The sequence below is a fragment of the Mirounga angustirostris genome, unplaced genomic scaffold, assembly GCF_029215605.1.
Source record: "Mirounga angustirostris isolate CCGP_5_RB_7025 unplaced genomic scaffold, mMirAng1.0.hap1 SCAF_6, whole genome shotgun sequence".
NCBI lineage: Eukaryota > Metazoa > Chordata > Mammalia > Carnivora > Phocidae > Mirounga > Mirounga angustirostris.
Window position 1 is genome coordinate 10022926 of NW_026991714.1, and position 22088 is coordinate 10045013.

Consider the following 22088-nt stretch of genomic DNA (forward strand, 5'->3'; position numbering starts at 1 on the left):
TATTTTATTTATTTATTTTTTTTAAAAGATTTTTTATTTTATTTATTTGAGACAGAGAGAATGAGAGAGAGAGAGCACATGAGAGGGGGGAAGGTCAGAGGCAGAAGCAGGCTCCCTGCTAAGCAGGGAGCCCGATGCGGGACTCGATCCAGGGACTCCAGGATCATGACCTGAGCCGAAGGCAGTCGCTTAACCAACTGAGCCACCCAGGCGCCCTTTTTTTTCTTTTTTTTAAAGCAATCTACTTTGTACTTGGAAAAGAGAAAGTATGGTGTGAGGTAGGGTTTTCTGTCACTCAGAGAGCCTTTGAATTGGATAACAACTTTGAGTAGGACATTTCTTAAATGCATTAGCTAGCAATTTTCTATAATGATCTTTCATTATAGAAAAAAAGTACATGACAAGAAAAATCCGATGTTCTACTAATAAATACCCTGATACAAGACGCAATGCCAGGAAAAAGAATTGCGGTGATTGGCGATGGAGTCAGTGGATTGGGTGCCATTAAGACCTGTCTGGAGGAGGGACTGGAGCCCACCTGTTTTGAAGGAAGTGATGATATTGGAGGACTGTGGAGATACGAGGTAAGTTTGAATAGACTATGCTTCCATACGTGTGATGGCAGCTTTTCCATATCTGGGAAATAGGAATGCAAAGACTCCAGCAGTAACTTATCCTCAACTACTGGCATAATAAGTATTATTTTTATTAGTGCCTATGCCTGTACTTTGAATCCCAATCTTTTTTTTTTTTAAAGATTTTATTTATTTATTTATTTGACAGAGAGAGACACAGTGAGAGAAGGAACACAAGCAGGGGGAGTGGGAGAGGGAGAAGCAGACCCCCGCTGAGCAGGGAGCCCGATTCAGGATTCGATCCCAGGACTCTGGGATCATGACCTGAGCTGAAGGCAGACGCTTAACGACTGAGCCACCCAGGCGCCCCTATTATTTGCTCTTTTAAACCATTTACGACAAGGTATCTTATCTCTTAGTGAAGGTACTGGAAAAACAACCTTACTTTCTTTGAAGGAATTCATCCCAGGAGCCTCATAATTTGACAAACAAAGGAATTGATTTTTTAAGTGTTACTCTTGTATTCTAAAGACAGGGAGTGTCCTTATTTTTCTTGGTAGGAGCAGGCCAAGAGTGGCAGGCCAAGCATCTATGAATCTGCCACCAGCAACACTTCGAAGGAGATGACAACCTACAGTGATTACCCGTTCCCCGATCACTTCCCCAACTACTTGCACAATTCCAGAATCATGGAGTACCTCAGGATGTACGTGCAACACTTTCACCTAACGAAATATATCTGGTTTCTGGTAAGTGAGGCAGGAAACTCTCAGCAAGTGCAGAGCCTCTTGGTGGAGTCAAGAGCCAGGCCAGCGTGAGGGGCAGGAAGGCACACCCATTCAGGCGGGGAGGTTAGCTCTACGAGCATCTCCGGTAAAGTCAGAAGGACCTTCCCTCCTCGCTTCCTTCAGGAAAAAGTCTGATGGATTGGTTGAAACACCAGACTATATGCACCGGGTGTTGGCTCATCACCAACTACATTTAGGACTGCAGCTGGGGACACTCTGACCTCCATCTCTACTTTAAAAAGCCTTGGTAGGGAAACCAGCTTCAAAGAAACTCTTTCAGGAAACCCCAAAGGAGAGTAGTTATAACCAACCTTACTCATTGAGGCCCAAAACTCTGGGACAGGGATGCATATTCTTTCAGGGTCCATTCAAATAATACATAATGTTATAAAATTGAAAATTAAAATTACTAATATCCTATCACCACAAGTTCTAGGCTATTTTAAGAGAAAAGTGCTACATTTTTCCACAACTGGAAAGCAAAAATGTGGGAGTTGTTTTGTGTTGGTAATAGTTTGGAGTAAATATGGAATGCCTGGCTGGCTCAGTTTGAAGAGCATGGGACTCTTGATCTCGGGGTCATGATTTTGAGCCCCACAATGGGTGTAGAGATTGCTTAAATAAATAAATGAAAACTTAAAAAAAATAGTTTCAAGGGGCACTGGGTGGCTCAGTCATTAAGCGTCTGCCTTCAGCTCAGGTCATGATCCCACGGTCCTGGGATCGAGCCCCACATCGGGCTCCCTGCTCCTCGGGAAGCCTGCTTCTCCCTCTCCCTCTGTCCCTGCTTGTGTTCTGTCTCTTGCTGTGTCTGTCTGTCAAATAGATAGATAAAATCTTTAAAAAAAAAAAAGTTTCAAGTAAATAGTAGGATCAAAGGGACAGAAAATATGTTAAGATTTAGCTTTATTCCTGAATGTATACATATATGCATAGCATGATGACTATAAATAGCCATGTACATATCTTAGAAGCTACTGCTATGCTATTGTTTACTATCTGGAAGCTTAAGCACCTTGCATATAAGGAATGGTGTGGGAATGGTCTACCTGCACAACATCTCCCTGTTTATCTCTAGGGAACAGGATATACACCCAGTCTTCTCAAAAAGTGCTGAACTTGAGAGTCCTTTGGAGTTCTCAGGAAATTCTAGACTCCCTCCACTTCCATTGCTATGAGTGTCTGTTTCCCAGTGTATGAGAAGATAGAGAAGGTTAAAATTGGTCAAGAGAAATCTATTAGTTGGTTCGCTAGTTAGAAATTTAAATATTCCTGTATTCATTCATTCAACATTCAGTCAAGAAATACCTATCCAGCACCAATTGTCCAGAGGCTCAGCAGAGAACAAAACAGGCAAAACCTCTGTCCCTGAGGAGTGTGCATGCAGTAGATGGACACAGACAAAAATGGGATAAATATGTGGGAGACGATGACTGTGGAAAAGGGGAGAGCTTTTAGGAATGGGGGTTGCGATGCAAGATCAGATAAAGTGGCCAGGTAAGGTTTCCATGAGAAAGGGACATTTGAGCAAATGCCCAAAGGAATTGAGGAAGTGAGGCAGATATCGGGAGAAAGCGCACTGTGCAGAAGGAAGAGCAAGTGCAAAGGCCTCAAGGTGGGAGTGTGACTCACGGGTCCTGTGGGGTGGGAGTGGAAGGGGTAGGAAGGAGATGATGTCAGAGAGTGAACAGTGAGCCATTGTTTTCACTCTGGCTTTGACTTTGAGTGAGGTAAGAGCTGTTAGGAGGTTTCAAGCAGAGGAGAGGGATGCTCTAATCTCTTTGGCGGCAGCGTTCAGAATAGTCGGGGAACAAGGTGGTAAGGGTAGAAGTGAGGAGACCAGGGAGGAAGCTCTTGCACGAATTCAGGTGAGAAATGATGGTAGGTTGGACCAGGGGGTGACAGTGGAGATATAATGAAGTGCTCGGATCCTGAGTATAGTGCGAACATAGAGATGATGGAATTTGCAGATGGGCCAGATGTGAGATGTAATCGAGAGATGTCGAGGATAACTCTCATGTTGTTGGTCCCAGCAATTGAGTTGCCATTTCTGGAGACAGGCAAGACTGCAGGAAGAGCTGATTCTACCTGTATGAGGGAGGAAGATTGAGGAGGCCACAAGGTAACAAGGTTGAACAGATGCTCATTAAAAATGAGGGAGGGTGGGCTGAGATTAAAGATACTTAAGGAAGAACATTAAACCTATTTCTTGAGTACTATATAAGAATGTGTTAAGGGATCTTTATACCATTCCTATGAGCTAAGTGAAACCATTTCCATTTTACACATTGCAAATGTCACTAGTAGAGAAAAAGCTGAGATTTGTGCCTATGTTTGTTTGACCTCAAAACCCCCTCGCATTCTGACCCACAGGGCAAAGTGTTCACTTTGGAATAGAAGAGAAATATTTCCTCCTGGGGAAAGGAGACAGAGGACAGATGGATGAACACAAAGTAACTTTTAGGTGTTGAGACACTCACTTAAGATTTTGTTGTTTTGTAAAAATGAGAAAAAAGTTGTCTTCAGGAAATGAGATAAAATGCAGTGGGACCAAGGGGAGGGGAAAATACTGAAACAGCCACAGTGAGAAATTTGATGGACTATGGAACTTGCAAAGATGGAGTTTGGGAACAATAGATCCATGCCAGGAGTTTACTAGGGGAGGATCGAAGAACTGTTTCCAAAAGAAAGCTAGAGTTTGGGATCAGATTCTGTAGGGAGAAAGGAACAGGGCAAGGACTGACTAGGGCTGTCCAGCATCACCAGAGGAGAAAATGAAGCCCATACGTGCAGACCTCAGTGTTGTTTAAAAGGTGAAATGCTGCAAAATTAACCAGCTTCCATGGCTTTGCCATATGAGGTTTCTGCTTTAAGCCAGAGCAAATTTTTAGGCAAAAATACAAAGTTCCTACATTCTCTTAGCTTCAGATCCTGGTGGATGACGTTGGAGCTTTTGTCCCCAGTAGGAAAGCAGGGTGAAAAGTGCTGGTAGGAAGGGTGTACTGGGCCCAGGAAGAGATGAAAACATCTAGACAAGAATGAAGCTTGGGTTGGAAAAGCAAGACAGGAAAGTGGGTCCAAGCAGTAGTTATTAATAACAAGGATGAAGAATAAGGAAGATGTACTACTTAAATAGGAGCCAAACTCTTCTTTGAAGGTTTGGCAGGGTTAGAGGTAAGTAAAAAGGAGGCAGAAATTAGATGTCTGAATGTAAACATGCAACTTAGGGTCTAGAACAAAATTGTATGAGGATTTCTTCTGTCTGATGATGGGCAGACACAGTCCATAGCCCAGCATTTACAGAACAACAAAGCAGAAGTTCAAATAGGATGGACTTTGAGTTCAATAATAAGCTTTAAAAAATAATATGAAATAATGACCAAGGCTTGAGCAATACTTTCTTGCCCACAGGAATCAAGAGATTCAAAGGTCAATATATTCACAGCTGGGATTACAAGAGTCCAGAGAAATTTCGGGGGAAGAAAATCATCGTGGTCGGCATTGGGAATTCTGGAGCTGATTTGGCAGTTGAGCTCAGTCATGTAGCTTCACAGGTTTGGTTCCTACAATTCTCTTTCCCGAGATGCACCTTGCCCACTGCCCTCTCAGATGTTAACATGGCATGAAATATGTCAGGTGTACCCATACGCTGCTTCAATCCTGATTGTTAATTACCTCCTCACACTTGTTTTCTTGGTAGACATCTTGGAAATACAGTTAAAAAATGAGAATGGAATAAAAATAAACATTTCAAACTTTAGTGACTGCCATATGGTTTATTTTTACCAGAGCGTGTAGACTTCACCATCTCAGCCACCAGTTACAAATGTGAACTCTATCAGAAACCCACTTTAAATCCCTTTATTTTTCACTGACATTACATGTGATACATCTTCCAACTCTGATTCCTTCCATACTTATATTTCAAGGGATACTTATTAACTAAGTATTCTAAATTCTGTAATATCTAATAATTAGCAGGTGGATGGTGTGTGGGAATTTGTTGATCGCTAGTCTTCTTGCATCACTGTGCTTGCCCAGAATTTGCAATATAAGAGATGGCAGGCATCTAACACTGCTTTGGAGACAGCACAGGAAGGATAGAGAGTGAGATCCAGAGGAAGGCATGGGGAGCTCTCTGGGACTGTAGGAAACCAGTCAGATGTGTCCCTTTGTATGAGTGTGTGTGCCCGGATCTGTTTGTCTATCTGTCTTAGAGAACAAGGCGAGATAGTTCTTGTCCATCTCTCATGAGCCAAATGAGAGATATCTGAAAAACTGGGAAAAGAAAGCCTTACATTGTGAGGCATCTATTTTTCATTTACTTGCATTCTCTCCTAGGTGTTTCTCAGCACAAGGCGGGGTGCATGGATTTGGAACCAGGTCTGGGATAATGGAATGCCCATGGACACTGTTCTCTTCACTCGTTTTAATGCTGTCCTCAACAAATTTTATCCTACATTCTTAATCAACAGATGGGCAGAGAATAAATTAAACACTCGATTTAACCATGATGTTTATGGTTTGCTCCCTCAACACAGGTGTGTCCTAGGATTTTTTTAAAGATTTTTTTTATTTACTTGAGAGAGAGATAAAGAGCATGTGAGGGAGAGAGCACAAGCGGTGGGGAGGGGCAGAAGGAGAGGAGAAGCAGACTCCTGGCTGATCAGGGAGCCAGATGCGGGGCTCATCCCAGGACTCTGGGATCATGACCTGAGCCAAAGGCAGACACCCAACCGACTGAGCCACCCAGACACCCTTGTTCTAGGATTTTTAACCAACTGAGCCACCCAGGCGCCCTGTTCTAGGATTTTTAAAAAGTAATTTTGCCTCTGCCTTTTAACCCCAGTGTAGTTAAATATTTTCTTTTTTTTTTTATGTTGGCAAAATATAATCCCTATCTACCCATCAATCTTTCTATCTATCCATCTATCTGTTGTGAGGTATAAATGTGGAAGCACATAAAAATTGACTATGTGTACAGCCTACATAAATTTAATAAATATTTCTGAGTTCCTACTATGATCAAGTAGGTTTCTGGGTACTGGGAGTAGAAGAAAGACAAGGCCAGGTAGAGTCCTAGCTCTTGCTGAGCCTCTTTCTAGTAGGGGAGAAACCAACTAGTCAAAACATAATGCAATGACATGGAGTAATACGTGCTATGAAGAAACAGTAAGCAGAGTTGGGGAGAAGAATCTTTTTTAGATGGGGTGGCTCTGGAATGCTTATATGATGAGAAAGCATTTGAATGGGGACATAAGGAAGTGAGGAGGCGAGTCCTGAAAGAATATCTAAGATGAGAATCACATTCTAGGCAGAAGCAGCACCAACTTCAAAGGCCGGAATGAACAGGATTTATTCAAGGAAGAGCGAGGAACCCAGTGTAGCAAGACTACTGGGAGAGGTGAAGTGGTAGGAAATAAGTTCAGAGACATAGGCAGGGGCCAGGTCACAGAGGGATTTTTATTTTTTATTTTGTTTAAGATTTATTTATTTATTTGAGAGACAGAGCACGAGCCTGGGGTGGGCGTGGGGGAGCAGAGGGAGAGAGAGAATTCGAAGCAGACTCCCCACTGAGGGCAGAGCCCAAGGTGGGGCCAGATGTCACCACCATGAGACCATGACCTGAGTGGAAATCAAGAGTCAGACACTCAACCGAGCCACCCAGGCACCCCCAGAGGGATTTTTCGGGCTATAGCATGGACAGAGCTTTGGATTTCATTTTTAGTGAAATAGAAACCCATCAGGATATAATTCTACATTTTAAAAGGGTTACTCTTGCTCCTGAGTGGAGGAGAAATTGTAGGGAGTCAGGGGTGGAAGCAGGGAGACCACTAGCAGTATTAAAGAATGTTGGTAAAATTTATAAAAATGGTATGTAGGTTCTCAAAATAAATGGAAATCCAAATATGATCTGATTTTGCTGTTCTAGTATGAACACCTCCACTAATTGCTTTTAAAAATCTCTCCCCACAGGGGCGCCTGGGTGGCTCAGTCATTAAGCATCTGCCTTCGGCTCAGGTCATGCTCCCAGGGTCCTGGGATGGAGCCCCACATCAGGGTCCCTGCCCTGAGGGAAGCCTGTTTCTCCCTCTCCCACTCCCCCTGCTTGTGTTCCCTCTCTTGCTGTGTCTCTCTCTGTCAAATAAATAAATAAATATTTAAAAATTAATTAATTAATTAATTAATTAATTAATTAAATAAAATCTCTCCCCCCAAAAAATGTTTTAAAGAAGTTAGATATCAATACTATCACTGGTATAAACTTATATACCACATTTCAAAATCTTCTCTTTGCTTATAATAAGCATTAGATAAATGTTATTGGCATTCTAATAATACAGAATGTCTATTCAGTAAAAATTCAGAAAAAGTATTGAGTAAAGGAAATATTTACAAAACAAAAATCTAAGTCTTTTTTTCTTAGCTCAACTAAAAACTATTTGAAGTATTTTCTGGGTTCAACTCCTTTCCAAAAATACATATTAATTTTCCTGGATTTCAATTTTTATTCTTCAGATTCCTGAGCCATCAACCTACTTTCAGTGATGATCTACACAATCACATAATATCTGGTAGAGTTCTGATAAAACCAAATGTTAAAGGGTTTATGGAGACATCCGCCATCTTTGAAGACGGCACAGGATATACTTTCTCTTTCCCCTTTTTGGAAAATAATTCAACAGTACTGGACAGCCAGCGCTCCATGTTTAAATATGTCTTCCCTCCTCAACTAGAGAAACCAACCTGGCTTTCATTGGCATCCTCCAGCCTGTGGGAGCCACCATTCCCACATTGGAGCTCCAGAGCTGATGGGCCGTTCGTGTATTTAAGGGTATGTGCTGACCTTACGCATATTTAGAAAAGATGGCAATCCAGATAGTGTGATTTCAGAAGCATTGCAAAGCTCTTCTGCTGCAAAACATATCTGAAGTTAAACTTTACAGTATCTGAAATTGTGCCACTTGAGATTTGTTACTTTAGGGTTTGATCATTATTTAACCTGTAGGATTCCTGTATGAAAATGAAGATTTAAAAACCACTACTTTAAGCTATCATCAAGTGACAACTTGTTGGCAAAGAATTCATAACATAAATGAGCAAGTGTAACTCACTATTTAAAAGACAGCCAGAGTGAATACTCTGGTAATGGGACGACACACACACTACTTTGTGTCTTGTCAGTTGGGTGCAACTCCCTTCAGTCCATCCTTCTTTGTGAGCTTTGAGGTCTGTTAGTCAAGATGCAAACTCCTAAGTCTGTAAGGCATGAGCGCCTGATTAAACAAGGAATGGAGGGCATTCCACAGTAACTCCTGGGTCCATCTCCCCCACTCTTGTGCTACCTCACTCATGATGTTCTCTACCAAACTGATTCTCAGGGTCTTCATTTCTTGTGGAACCTCATCTTCTTTCTTTCCTAGGATTGAACAAATTACCTTCAGTGAGTGGCATGGTGGATGACATAAGAAAGAAGAGGAAAAAATTTGAAAAAGAGTAAGAAACTTGCTTCTTAGTAAAAGTCAATTGAAAGTGTTTAGGTGGCATTGTTTGCCTATCAAGTATGCTTTACATTTTCCTCATCATAGAATCTGAGTCAATTTGCCTAGATGAGATCTCAAATATTAACCTCTTCATTTCCTCTTAATCAAGCATAATATAAGTGTATGGAATATTTGTGGGAAGAATGGATACAGAAGTATCCAAGATGGAAACTTTAGAATTATGTTTAAAATTCATGTAATGCAAGATAAGCATACAATTATAAATTTATGTCATAGCATAGCCTTAGAGGTGCAAAGTGTATGAAATGCAAAGATGAAATGCAGGGTTGTTCACTCTTCCAAGGAGCTTGAAAGATAAATCAATGTGAGAAATGAGTTGGCAAATCATTACAGAATCCAATTAAAATTCTGACATGAAGTCAGAGGCTTGTACGTTGTACCAGATCTTCTTAATAGAAAATTATCCTCAACCATTGGGGTTGGAAATGTATTTCTATGCAACAAATACCTGTGGAGAATCTACCATGGGAATGTCACAGCTTGTTCTCTACAATCAAAGGGTTCGTCCTAAGAATAGTCAGTTATCCAGGAGTTGGTTTAAGAAGGTTGGCCAAGAGGGCGCCTGGGTGGCTCAGTTGGTTAAGCAACTGCCTTCGGCTCAGGTCATGATCCTGGAGTCCCGGGATCAAGTCCCGCATCGGGCTCCCTGCTCAGCAGGGTGTCTGCTTCTCCCTCTGACCCTCCTCCCTCTCATGCTCTCTGTCTCTCATTCTCTGTCTCTCAAATAAATAAAATCTTTAAAAAAAAAAAAAAAAAGAAGGTTGGCCAAGAATTGCATTTCAGTAATACTGAAAATCAAATTAGTGTCACACATACCTGAATAACTGGCCAGTACAATTCATATTTCCCACCAATTTACCAAAATGAGATTATATCCTGAATGAGAATCAAATGCATGGCCAAAGTACAGGAGATTTCAGCAAAGAATATCATTAATATGACAAAAATCTTCTGAACCCCACCACCTATGACTATCCAAGACCCTTGGAAGGATTTGAGGTGAAAAATACACTGTGTGAATATTTTGTTAGAAACCACTGAGAGGGGCGCCTGGGTGGCTCAGTCATTAAGCATCTGCCTTCAGCTCAGGTCATGATGCCCAGGTCCTGGGATCGAGCCCCGCATTGGGCTCCCTGCTCGGCGGGAGGCCTGCTTCTCCCTCTCCTACTCCCCCTGCTTGTGTTCCCTCTCTCGCTGTGTCTCTCTCTGTCAAATAAATAAATAAAATCTTAAAAAAAAAAAAAGAAACCACTGAGAAATTATCAATAACCATTCATTCTTTTTCCCGTGGATTATCCCCTCATACAAGGTCCACCGATGTTGAGAGGAATCATGCTTGGAAGGATGGGAGTTGTCAGCTGACTTGCGGTTTTTTTATTTTAAAATTTAAAAAATTTTTTAATTTTTTTATTTTTCCCCCTTCTGATTTCAGATTCCTGAATAACCCTGGTGACACACGCAGAGTACAGTACGGGGATTACATGGATGAAATTGCCTCTGAAATAGGAGTGAAACCCAAACTGCTCTCACTCTTCCTGTGGGATCCAAAGCTGGCTATGGAAATTTTCTTTGGACTGTGCACACCTTACCAGTACCGCTTGTCGGGGCCAGGGAAGTGGGCTGGGGCCCAGAGAGCCATCCTGACCCAGAGAGCGCGGATCATCAAGCCCCTGAGAACTCGCACCCTCACCCGTGACCAGCCTCCATACTCTGTGCCATGTTGGCTTAAAAGAGCCTGTGCTGCTCTTCTCTTTGTTCTCAATTTAGTCGCTATTACAGGATAATCCTATGATCGTTAGTACATTAGAGCTCTCGGTGACACACACTAATTAAGAGATGGGCATGTGCAGTGTTTATCCTTCAGTTCAGACGAGACCAGTACAATAAATTATCTGATAACTCCAAAATTTCTCATGCAGAAGTATTTTGGCAAAATTGGGGATTTCTTCAACAGAGATTTCAAGTGAAGTGGCTTGTATGAAACTTGCTTTGGAAGTGTATAGTTAATTTCCATAACATGACAGATGTTCTCCGTAACGCCAAGTTCTCCTGGGCCCTCCCTTTACAGTAAACACACGGTTTGTCAGCTGTTTGCAATTGGCAGATTCTTGGTTTTGCATGGAAAGCACAGGCTAGGACAAAGTAACTCTTCCCACGATCTTGAATAGCTAACAGCGAACAAATGTCTTCATCAGGAACCTTCTCCTCTAGGGTCACATTCTATAGGATCATGGATATTGAGGTAACAGAGTACTTGTACTACAGGTTATGTCAGGGATTATTGAGGGTATTTTAGGGGCTGGAGAATGCCACGGAGGAGAATGGAAGGAATAATAGAAGTCAGGCAATGTACATAACTTTGCGTTCTATTAAAAGTATCGGAACATGGAACGAATTCCTCAGTAAACATAGAAAATTCTATAAAAACATTCAGGAGAATGTGAAGAGACGGAGAGAAAAAGTAGTAAATATATATATATATGTATATATATATATACACACACATATATATATATACATATATATATATATATATATATATATATATATATATATCACTGTTCCCTCACTTTTCTTGCAGAAATTACTAAAAGAATTGAAGAAAATTAAGAGCTCAAATATAGAGAAATCATCATGGGTGCCTGGGTGGCTCAGTTGGTTAAGCGACTGCCTTCGGCTCAGGTCATGATCCTGGAGTCCCGGGATCGAGTCCCGCATCAGGCTCCCTGCTCGGCAGGGAGTCTGCTTCTCCCTCTGACCCTCCTCCCTCTCATGCTCTCTGTCTCTCATTCTCTCTCTCTCAAATAAATAAATAAATAAATAAATCTTTAAAAAAAAATAGAGAGAGAGAAATCATGATATGAGACTGGACTTATTCTCTGAAACCATCTAAACATAGAAATGTCTCATAAGTATTTCAGTTCCAAGTACAATACTAAACACAAATATATACATATATATGTGATGAAATGATTACCTTAATCAAGGAAATTAATATACCCATCATCCCACATAGATTCGTTTATGTTTTAGGTGAGAACACTTAAGATCTACCCTCTTAGCAAATTTCAATAATACGATATTCAATACAATATTTAATAATTTAGTCATACAGTATTATTAACTATAGTCACCATACTGTACCTTAGGTCTCCAGAACTTACTCATCTTATAACTGAACGTTTGTTCCTTTGACTAACATCTCCCCATTTCTCCCCAACCACCAGGCCCTGGTGACCACCCTTCTATTCTGTTTCTAAGAATTCAACTTTTCATAATTCCACATACAAGTGAGATCATGCAGTATTTGTCTTTCTTTGTCTGGTTTATTTCATTGAGCATAACGTCCTCCAGTTTCCCCCAGTATGTCACAAATGGCAGGATCTCCTTCTTTTATAAGGCTGAATAATATTCTATTATATATATATGCATACACACACACCATATTTTCTTTATCCCTTCATCCATCAATGGGCACTTGGGCTGCTTTATCCCTTCATCCATCAATGGGCACTTCCTTATCTTGGCTTTGTGACTAACACCACAATGAACTTGGGAGTGCAGATATCTCTTCAAGATCCTGTTTTCATTTCCTTTGGATATATACCCACAAGTGGGATTGCTGGAATATGGGAGCTCTATTTTTAATTCTTTGAGGAACCTTCATACTGTTTCCCATAGTGGCCGTACTGATTTACATTCCCACCGAGAGTGTAAAAGGGCTTCCTTTTTCAAGTCTCTTGATTCCTCTTTCTCATATCCCTTAGCTAGTCCAACAGCAAATCTTATCACCTTCAAAGTCAATGCAGAATCTCACCACTTCTTATTGCCTCCACTGCTGCCACCTTAATCCCTTAAACCACCTTTTCTTTGTATCATTATAATAGTCTCCTCACCATATTCTTTACTTCGCCCCTACTCTCTGTGGTTTATTTTCATCAAAGCAGCCAAATGACACTTTTAAAATATAAACCAGATTATGACATAATATGTCCAAAATTGCCAGTGGCTTCCCTGTCACTCAGAGTAATGGCTAAATCCGAACAATCCTACCAGTCCTTTCATGACCGACTTCCCCACTACTTCTCTGACCTCCGCGCCAACCCCCCCAAGCCCCCCCACCCCCCCACCCGCCCGCCCGTCTTCCGCATTCATTCCTTGAACAGGCCAAGCCTACTCTCACTCCAGGGTCATTGCATTTGCTGTTTATTTTCCTGGAACACTCGTCCCCCTGCATACCCACAGAGCTCTCTCCTTCACCTCCTTCAGGTCTTGGCTCAAATGTTATCTTTTTAAGTGAGATCGCTCTCTTTTTTTTTCATGTACATTATGTCCTATTAGGTAAAATTCTGAGCCTTATATTATATTGGTTATCTTTTTGGTTTGCAGGTTTACAAGGTTTGGTTCTTTTTAAAAAGATTATTTATTTGAGAAAGAGAGAGAGAGACAGCACGTGGAGAGAGGGTCAAAGTGAGAGAGAGAATCCCAAGCAAACTCCCCGCTAAGGTCAGAGCCCGACACGGGGATCCAACCCAGGACCCTGAGATCATGACCTGAGCCAAACTCAAGGGTCGACCACTTAACCGACTGAGCCACCCCGGCGCCCCAGGTTCTTTTTTTTTAAGTGAGATCTTTCTTGACTATATACAATAGCAATTCCCATCCTCCTTATCTTGCTTTATTTATTGCTCTATTCTCAAAGACCTCAAAATTTAATAGGAAAATGTAGCCACCTGAACAGACGAATAACACTTGACCATGGACACATCTGTCTATAGCAAATATATGAACAAGTGTTGTTGGAATACAGAAGACAGAGCAGAGAACTCAGAGAAGGGGAAGCCAGGAAGGAATCACAGAGACAAGGAAAATGGACTTGGATCTCTAAAGATGACTAAGAGTTTATTTCTGGAAAAAGAGAAGGACATCAATTATGCAATGTATGAGTGAACAGAACAGCCTAGAATGCTAGAATATTCAGGGAATGAACCTAGCACAGGGTATGCAAGAGTGGGTGACAGAAATGAGCCTGAAGAGGTGTTTTGGGGACAGAAATGGAAGGACTTCTGCCCTCCACACCTATCCCTACTCCCTTGGCTCATCTGGACCAGAACCAGGATTTTCCATAGCCCAACCCTCCATTAACCTGTATCCAGCTTCCACCCCTCATCATACTATCTCCTAAAGGGCCACCAGAGTTAAATTTCTAAAAGGTAGATTTAGTCACATCATTCCCCTGCTTAAAACTGATTTCACTCTTTATTGTCTATGGAACCAAGCTCAACTCCTTAACTAGCATATAGTTTCTTTCTATAGGTTGTAAGTGAAGTGAAATTTTCCATTTTTTGTCTGTTTTGTTTGTTTGTTTTGTTCTGCTTTTCTACCTCCCCAAGTTTTCCATTTTTATTAAAACTTGTTTCACTTTATTAATCCAGAAATGCCATGCTGGAATTCAAATTTATGTCTGATACATATTTCAGTTGTCCCCACATCAGACCCCTGCCCATACTTTTGAGATTCATCATACAAACATAACTACATAAGAGTAATTTCTTTTTTCTTTTTTTTTTTAAAGATTTTATTTATTTATTTGAGAGAGAATGAGAGACAGAGCATGAGAGGGGGGAGGGGGAGAGGGAGAAGCAGACCGCCCGCTGAGCAGGGAGCCCGATGCAGGACTCGATCCCGGGACTCCAGGATCATGACCTGAGCCGAAGGCAGTCGCTTAACCGACTGAGCCACCCAGGCGCCCCCATAAGAGTAATTTCAAGGGGCACCTGGATGACACAGTTGGTTAGGAGTCCAACTCTTGGTTTCGGCTCAGGTCGTGACCTCAGAGTTGTGATCTCAGAGTTCTGAGATTCAGCCCTGCATTGGGCTCCGTGCTCAGTGTGCAGTCTTGCTTGAGATCTCTTTCTTTCTCCCCCTCAGTCCCTCCCCCCCAACTCATGTGCGTGCCTGCTCTCTCTCGCTCCCAAATAAATAAGTAAATCTTAAAAAAAAAAAAAGAAGAAGAAGAGTAATTTCAAGCATAGAAAAAGGTTTCTTTTTCTTTTGTTTGTTTTAATTTTTTAGTAGTTCTGTTCTGGCCTCTTACTGACAAGCGATCCCCTTTAACAATGGTTCCCGAATTTCAATGTGCATCAAATTCCTCCAGAGAGTTTGTGAAAACACTAACTGCTGCACTCTGTCCCCAGAGATTATAATCTGGTAGGTCTAGCATGGGGCCCAAGAATTAGCATATCTAACAAATCCCAAGGCAATGTTGCTCTTGCTACCTGGGGGCCACAGTTTGAGAACCGTTGCCCTGTAACAGCTATAACCATGTGATTAATTCTGAAATCCTTTTATATGCTCATGGGAAGTGAATTCTGCCAAGAATGTCAAAGTATGGGTTTTTAGAAAAATGACAGCTTCTGCTCATTCACCCTGGAGCAGTTGCATCGACAGATACAGAATGGTAGACACCAGACCCATGGGACCCTGGGAGAACCAGCTCAGCACCCTCTTTAAGTGAGCCACAGAGGTATTCTCTATTTTAACCTTCCTCTGAAAGACCTACAGAGGGATTCCTCTTGGTCACAGACAATCCTGTCTGAGGCTGGCCCTGCCAGTGGGCCTATGAGTGGCAACAAAATCCCCTACTCTATCAGCCTCACACGTATAACACCTACCTCAGAGCTCACATCAGTCAAGGCTCACAGTAAATACTTATACCTGAGCGATCAAGTTCCACTGAACCCAAATATGCTGGAGGGGTTCCATGCAAATGGAAAGTACTTTTGAACTGTGTTTCTTGCTTATCCCAGATCTTTGATGGTGTCTATTTCAAAGAAACAGTAATTGCATGTATATTATAATTTTTGACATCAGATAATACTTTGTACAAAATCCTTCAGAGGTCAGAAAGTTTTTAATATCCTTTCATCCCCAAGAAATGAAACAGATATGTTAAGCTGTCTGGCCTAAGGCTGTATACTGAGTCACTGCTAGGTGTGGAGATTAAAAACCCAAGAACTCTCTTAAGAGTTACATGTTGCCCCTGAAACAATTGCCCAGTCACTGTTCCCTCACTTTTCTTGCAGAAATTACTAAAAGAATTGAAGAAAATTAAGAGCTCAAATATAGAGAAATCATGATATGAGACTGGACTTATTCTCTGAAACCATCTAAACATAGAAATGTCTCATAAGTATTTCAGTTCCAAGTATAATACTAAACACGAATGTCAATGTTGTTTTCTGGACAAACAAGTTGCATAATGACCATGGTTTTAAAAAAATAACAATGTTGGGGCACCTGGCTAACTCAGGCTGAAGAGCATGAGACTCTTGATCTCAGGGTCCTGAGTTCAAGCCCCATGTGGGGTAACGAGATTGCTTAAATAAATAAATAAATTTAAGGGACGCCTAGGTGGTTCAGTCTGTTGAGCAACCAACTCTTGGTTTTGGCTTGGGTCGTGATCTCAGGGTCGTGAGATTGAGCCCTGAGCCAGGCTCTGCTCAGCAAAAGGTCTGCTTGCCCCCTCCCTCCCCGCTACCCCTCCCCGACTTGCACACACCCTTGCACTCTTTCTCCCAAATAAATAAGTAAAATCTAAAAAAATAAATAAACTTAAAAAAATAGCAAAGGAAACCTGGATCTAAAATCTCAAATTTTATTAAGACAAGTTGGGATGGAGGGGCACCTGGGTGGCTGGCTCAGTCATTAAGCATCTGCCTTCAGCTCAGGTCATGATCCCAGGGTCCTGGGATCGAGCCCCGCATCGGGCTCCCTGCTCAGCGGGAAGCCTGCTTCTCCCTCTCCCACCCTCCCTGCTTGTGTTCCCTCTCTTGCTGTCTCTCTCTGTCAAATAAATAAATAAAATCTTAAAAAAAAAAAAAAAAGACAAGTTAGGATGGAAATGAAGAGAGACTAAGCTTGTGCTAAGGTCCCAGTCTCAACATCTGCCCTTTACTTGTGACCACACTGGGGTCATTCCAAGATACCACTGCTGGTGGAATGTTTCTGCTTTAGCCCTAATGGAACTTTCTGGAAGTTTGCTGTGCTCTGTGCCCTAGCTCCACCCCTTGTCAGTTCTGCTTGTTCCGTTCTTCTCCTGGGCCACACCCGAAATGGGCTTTAGGGACTCTGCCTTCTTTCCAAAGGTCATTTTTAGCCTCAAGCTATCACAGCCTGTTTTCATTTAGGCAGATGGTTCTTTTGACAGCACGACTCTCAAAACCTGAGCTTATCTCTTCAGTTCCTGCCAGGTGCAAGCACCGACAGCCAGCAGGCTGTATTTCTTTGCCTTCCCCCACCTACACTTCTCCCCTCTGCCCCCCACCCACACGCACACATATCCCCGAGTCCTCTGTTTCTCCTTCTCTCTCTTCCCCACCCCATCTTGAGTGGATTGCCAGTTCTGCTCAAGTAAAAGGATTTACTGAGTACCACTGCCCAGGCTGCACCTTGACACTTTAATCCACTCAGAGGTTTTAACAAGGAGTGGGATGGCTGTACCCTTAATTTGACACCTTCCCAAAACTGAGTTTTCATCAGCCTTTGTCACTCAAAGGTCTTCCCAATTTTATAGTTTATTTATTGGATTAAGCAGCAGTTTCCTCTTCCAATCCTGTAAGGCCCTGATTTTTTAATTCTTTGTATTCCTCTTATTCTTGCTTGCTAACTGGCCAGTTCTTTTCTGTGCTTATTTCTGTCTTACTGTACTGAACCAACCAAGAGTGATCAACACACACCCCTGTGTCTGCACCCCTCAATTCCAAAGTGTGGATTCCCCTGACAACACCAAGCAATTCACTGACACCAGTGGGGTGTCCTACAATTCAACACAATTCTGACCCTATTTAGAGACAGCATCAGATTCCCATGGGCTCAGTCCCACAAGACCGCCCCCACTTCAGATGCCAATCACAAATCCAAGCTGTCTGTGCTTCTGACTGCCTATAAATCAGAGGTTCCAAGACCCACTCCTTGAGTTTGATTAATTTGCTAGAGTGGCTCACAGAACTTCCAACAGCCAGATGAAGAGATACATAGGGCGAGTTCCTGAACAAAGGAGCTTATGTCCTTGTGGACAGACAGGTGGCAGGTGGGAGGGTTCTGGTTCACAACCTGGAAACTCAAGGAAGACCTTCCTTTGGATTTTTATGTAGGCTTTGTTACAAAGGTATGACTGATTAAGTCATTGGCCAATTGGTGACTGATTCAACCTCCAGACCCTCTCTGGAAATTAAGGGATGGAAATGAGAATCCCAACCTTCTATTCAAGGTTGGCTCCCCTGGCAACCAGCCTCATCCTTAAGTGCAGGCTAAGTCGCCTCATTAACATAACAAAAGATACCTTTATCGCTCTCCTCTCTTAGAAAATGCCAAGGATTTGAGGAGCTCTGTGCCGGGGATGAAAACCAGATATATATTTCTTGTAAATCACAATATCACAATTCCTAGCGTTGTTTTCCAACCTCTTCCTCTAGGTTCTAAAGCAGGAGACAGCAAACTTTCTGTGAAGGTTGAGAGTGTCACTATTTTACCTCCGCAGGCCACCAGTCCTGCAGCTACTGCTCAGCCTGGCAGCTCTGGCTGGAAAGCAGCCATAGACAGTAATGACAAGGATGAGTATGGCTGGGTTCCAGGAAAACTTTATTTATAGGCACTGAAATCTGAATTTGCATATAATTTGCACATATTGTGAAATGGTATTTTTCTTTTGACTTTTTTCAATCATATGAAAATGTGAAAACCATTCTTGGCTTGCAGGCTCTGTGAAAACAGAGAGTGGGCCCAATTTCAGCCTGTGGGCCACAGTTTGCAGAACCTTCTTTAGAATTAGAAGTTACTTGATCATATGCATTCCAGGTCATCACAGGTGGCCATTTAACCAAAAGTCTCGGCTCCAACTTGGACCCTTAACACTTTCCTAGATTTTTGGCATGGCAGCGTCACATTTCGAAGTATCAGTTTATCACTCAGGATGACAGATTCTGCCGCCATTCAAACACCCCCCAAGCCTCATCAACTCAGAATCACAAATGTTTATTTCGGTGTGTACTGTGGCGAGTTCAGCAGGAGGGCTCCACATATCACAGGGGACCCAGGCTGGTGGAAGAATCTCCATCTCTGCTCATCTCTGCTTCCAAAATTGTTGAGACATGAAAGAGGGAACATGGTGAATTGTGCACTCACTATTCAATCACCGCCTAAAAGTGGCATGCGTCACCACCACTCACATATTACTGGCCAAAGTCGGTCATGTGGCCACACTTGACTTTCAAGATGAAAAGTGCAATCCTAACACTGTTAGATAGAACAGTTTCCCAGGAAGTCCAAGAGCTGGAACATGTTTGAACAGCCCTGATGTCCTGGACACAGGAATAGGTTACAGATACTTCTGAGAACTTTTACCACTAAAACCAAAAACAATGTATACAACTTTCTAAAGGCCAGAGAAGGGACAAGCAAAGACAGCATTGTCCACGTGGTAAGGAAAAACACAGATACCTTAAAAAATGGAAGCCTTAGAACAAAATGATGGAAATAAAGTCCAACTAATTACTTTTGAAAATAAATGTAAATGGGTTAAACTCTCAAACTGGTTAAATAAGACAAAGTCTAATTACAGAAGATAAAACAAATGACCCAAAAGATTAGACCAAGGGACAGAAAACTATGTCCCACAGGCCAAATCCAGCCCAATCCACTGTCTCTTTTTATAAATAAAGTTTTATTGGAACACAGCCATGTCCATCTGTTTATGTACTCTCCATGGCTGTTTTCTGTGGGGTAGTTGCAACAGAGACCATATGGCCCACAAAGCCTAAAATATTTATCTGCCTCTTTACAAAAAAAAGTTTACTGACCTCTACATTAGGCAAGGAAGAATAGACTAAGATATAGAATACAAATAGGAATAAATCAATTATAATATTAATAAAGTGGAACGAAATGTCAGCCTTCATTAAGTGGATAGAAAATCTTTGAGTTTTAATGAATGGGAAAATGAGCTCAGAGTAGAACAACTCACATTTTTTCAATTTCTTTTTAAGCTACACAATACTCTCCTTAAGGTAGAGGCTTATTTAATTTCCTAAATCATAATTCTTCCTTTATAATCAATGAAGGTCAAACAGTAGTTTTTATTTCTATCTACACCAATTATTCAATATCTAATTTGCCTCCTTTCAAAGAATGGTGTTTGAGTCAACCCCACAACCCAAGACTGTGGGCACAGTGTTTGATAATGCTGAAATGAATTTTGGTTAAACATACGAAAAATTTTAGGAAATTATGTGTACCATACATTTATAACATACATAAGACCTTAACAATTTCATTAAACCAAATGCTTTATATAAAATGTTTTTTAAAATAGGTAAATGCATTTTTTCTCTATCTTTACACTATTCTTATATTGGATTAAACTTTTTAAACTACAATCTGAAAACATCATAGCTCACCTATTTGCAATAAATGCTCCTCTCTTAACGGCTTGGTAATTCTCCAATAGAGCTGAAGTGAGCTTACATGCTCTAGAAGAAATCAGTTACTTTAACACTTCTGAGTCACCAAAACAAAGAGCTCCTGTATCCATTACATATCTCTTTTTTTTAAGGTTTTATTTATTTATCCAAGAGAGAGAGCGATTACAAGCAGGGGGGAAGGGTAGAGGGAGAAGCAGACTCCCCACTGAGCAGAGAACCTGAATCAGAACTCGATCCCAGGACCCTGGGATCATGACCCAAGCCGAAGGCAGACACTTAACTGACTGAGCCATTCGGGTACCCTCCATTATGTATCTTTTAATCCACTGCTTAGTTTTTTAACATCTGTGAAAGACAATGTATACATCCATGAGTTCCTCAGGTAATTAATATCATGAAATGGTGTCTTAATGTTGACTATCCCACCCCAACACTCTTGGACAATTTGTTTATTTGGAACAAGCAGGACTGTGTCACATCCCCACTCTCTCTCCTATTTATTCCTCTCACAAATATTTATTGAATGTCCACTGTATGTATTAGCCAGCGTTCTCTGTTCAGAGAAGCAGAACCAAGAGGATATAAATAGACAGGTAAACAGATAGATATAGATAGATACCTATCTATATATAAAGAAACACAGAAGCAGAAACAAAGAGAGAAATCTATTGTAAAGAATTAGCTCATGTGATTATGGAGGCCAGTAAGTCTGAAATTTGCAGGCAGAATGGAGACCCAAGAAAGAGATAATGTTGTAGTCTTGAGTTTAAGGCAGTCTAGAGGCAGAATTCATTCCTTCTTGGGGGACCTCAGTCTTTCTTCTTAAGACCTTCAACGGGTTGGATGAGGCCCACAGACATAATGAAGAGCGATCTCCTTACTCAAAATCTACTGATTTAAATTCTAATCACATCTTAAAAAATACCTTCAAAGCAACATCTAGACTGGTGTTTGACCATGGACACCAAAGCCTAGCCAAATTGATGCATAAAACTAACCATCCCACCCACTGTGTGCCAAGCACTGAAGATAGAAGTGGACAAGGCTGACAGACCCATGCTCTTGAGTAGCACAAAAATACAGATTCACAGAGCAAAGCTGAATTAACACAAAATGTAGAGAGAGCAAACCTATATGCAGGCATGTAATGTGGAGAGAGCAGAAGGACTTGGGAGATGCAGTCAGGCAAACTTGGCCTCATGGTCACGGATGTGGGATGGGTGTGCTCATTTGGGACAGTGAGACTTGGCTCTGCACACAGTGCACACACATATGGGAAAGCACATGCAGGGAAAATGCTCATCAGAGTAGCTGTTGGTTCTTTCCACCTCTCCTATGTCTCCGTCTATCTTCCACTTCCATCTTTTTGCAGGACTCACTGAGAAAATAGACCAAAACGCATACCTTTGTGGAAATGCCATTCAACTTAGCTACCGAGACTTGGCCAGCATTCCTCTGGTGACAGGCCCCGTGAATTCCAACCATTGCTCTGAGCTGCACGTGCCTGTTTGCCTCACCAGAGTCACACTTGTGACTTTGCATGACCGCCGGTCCCTTTTACAGAGCATGTTAGCCTCCTACGACCTCAAAGTGATCTCTGTAATTACATCATCTCCTCAAGCCTTTCCCGGATATATCATAACCCACTTATGATCCAGAAGGAGACACCAGTGCTACCTT

At 41.7% G+C, this 22088-nt stretch overlaps 1 protein-coding gene across 1 annotated transcript; it reads left to right on the forward strand.

Moving 5' to 3' along the window:
* The first annotated feature begins 449 nt into the window (after positions 1-449).
* Positions 450-12778, forward strand: LOC123845646 (flavin-containing monooxygenase 5-like). The gene is given in 10 exon segments (XM_064593573.1): positions 450-584; positions 1136-1324; positions 4286-4325; positions 4775-4917; positions 5705-5904; positions 7883-8109; positions 8112-8198; positions 8788-8860; positions 10361-10647; positions 12696-12778. Coding segments are annotated over 10 exon segments (1464 nt in total).
* The last annotated feature ends 9310 nt before the right edge of the window (positions 12779-22088 follow it).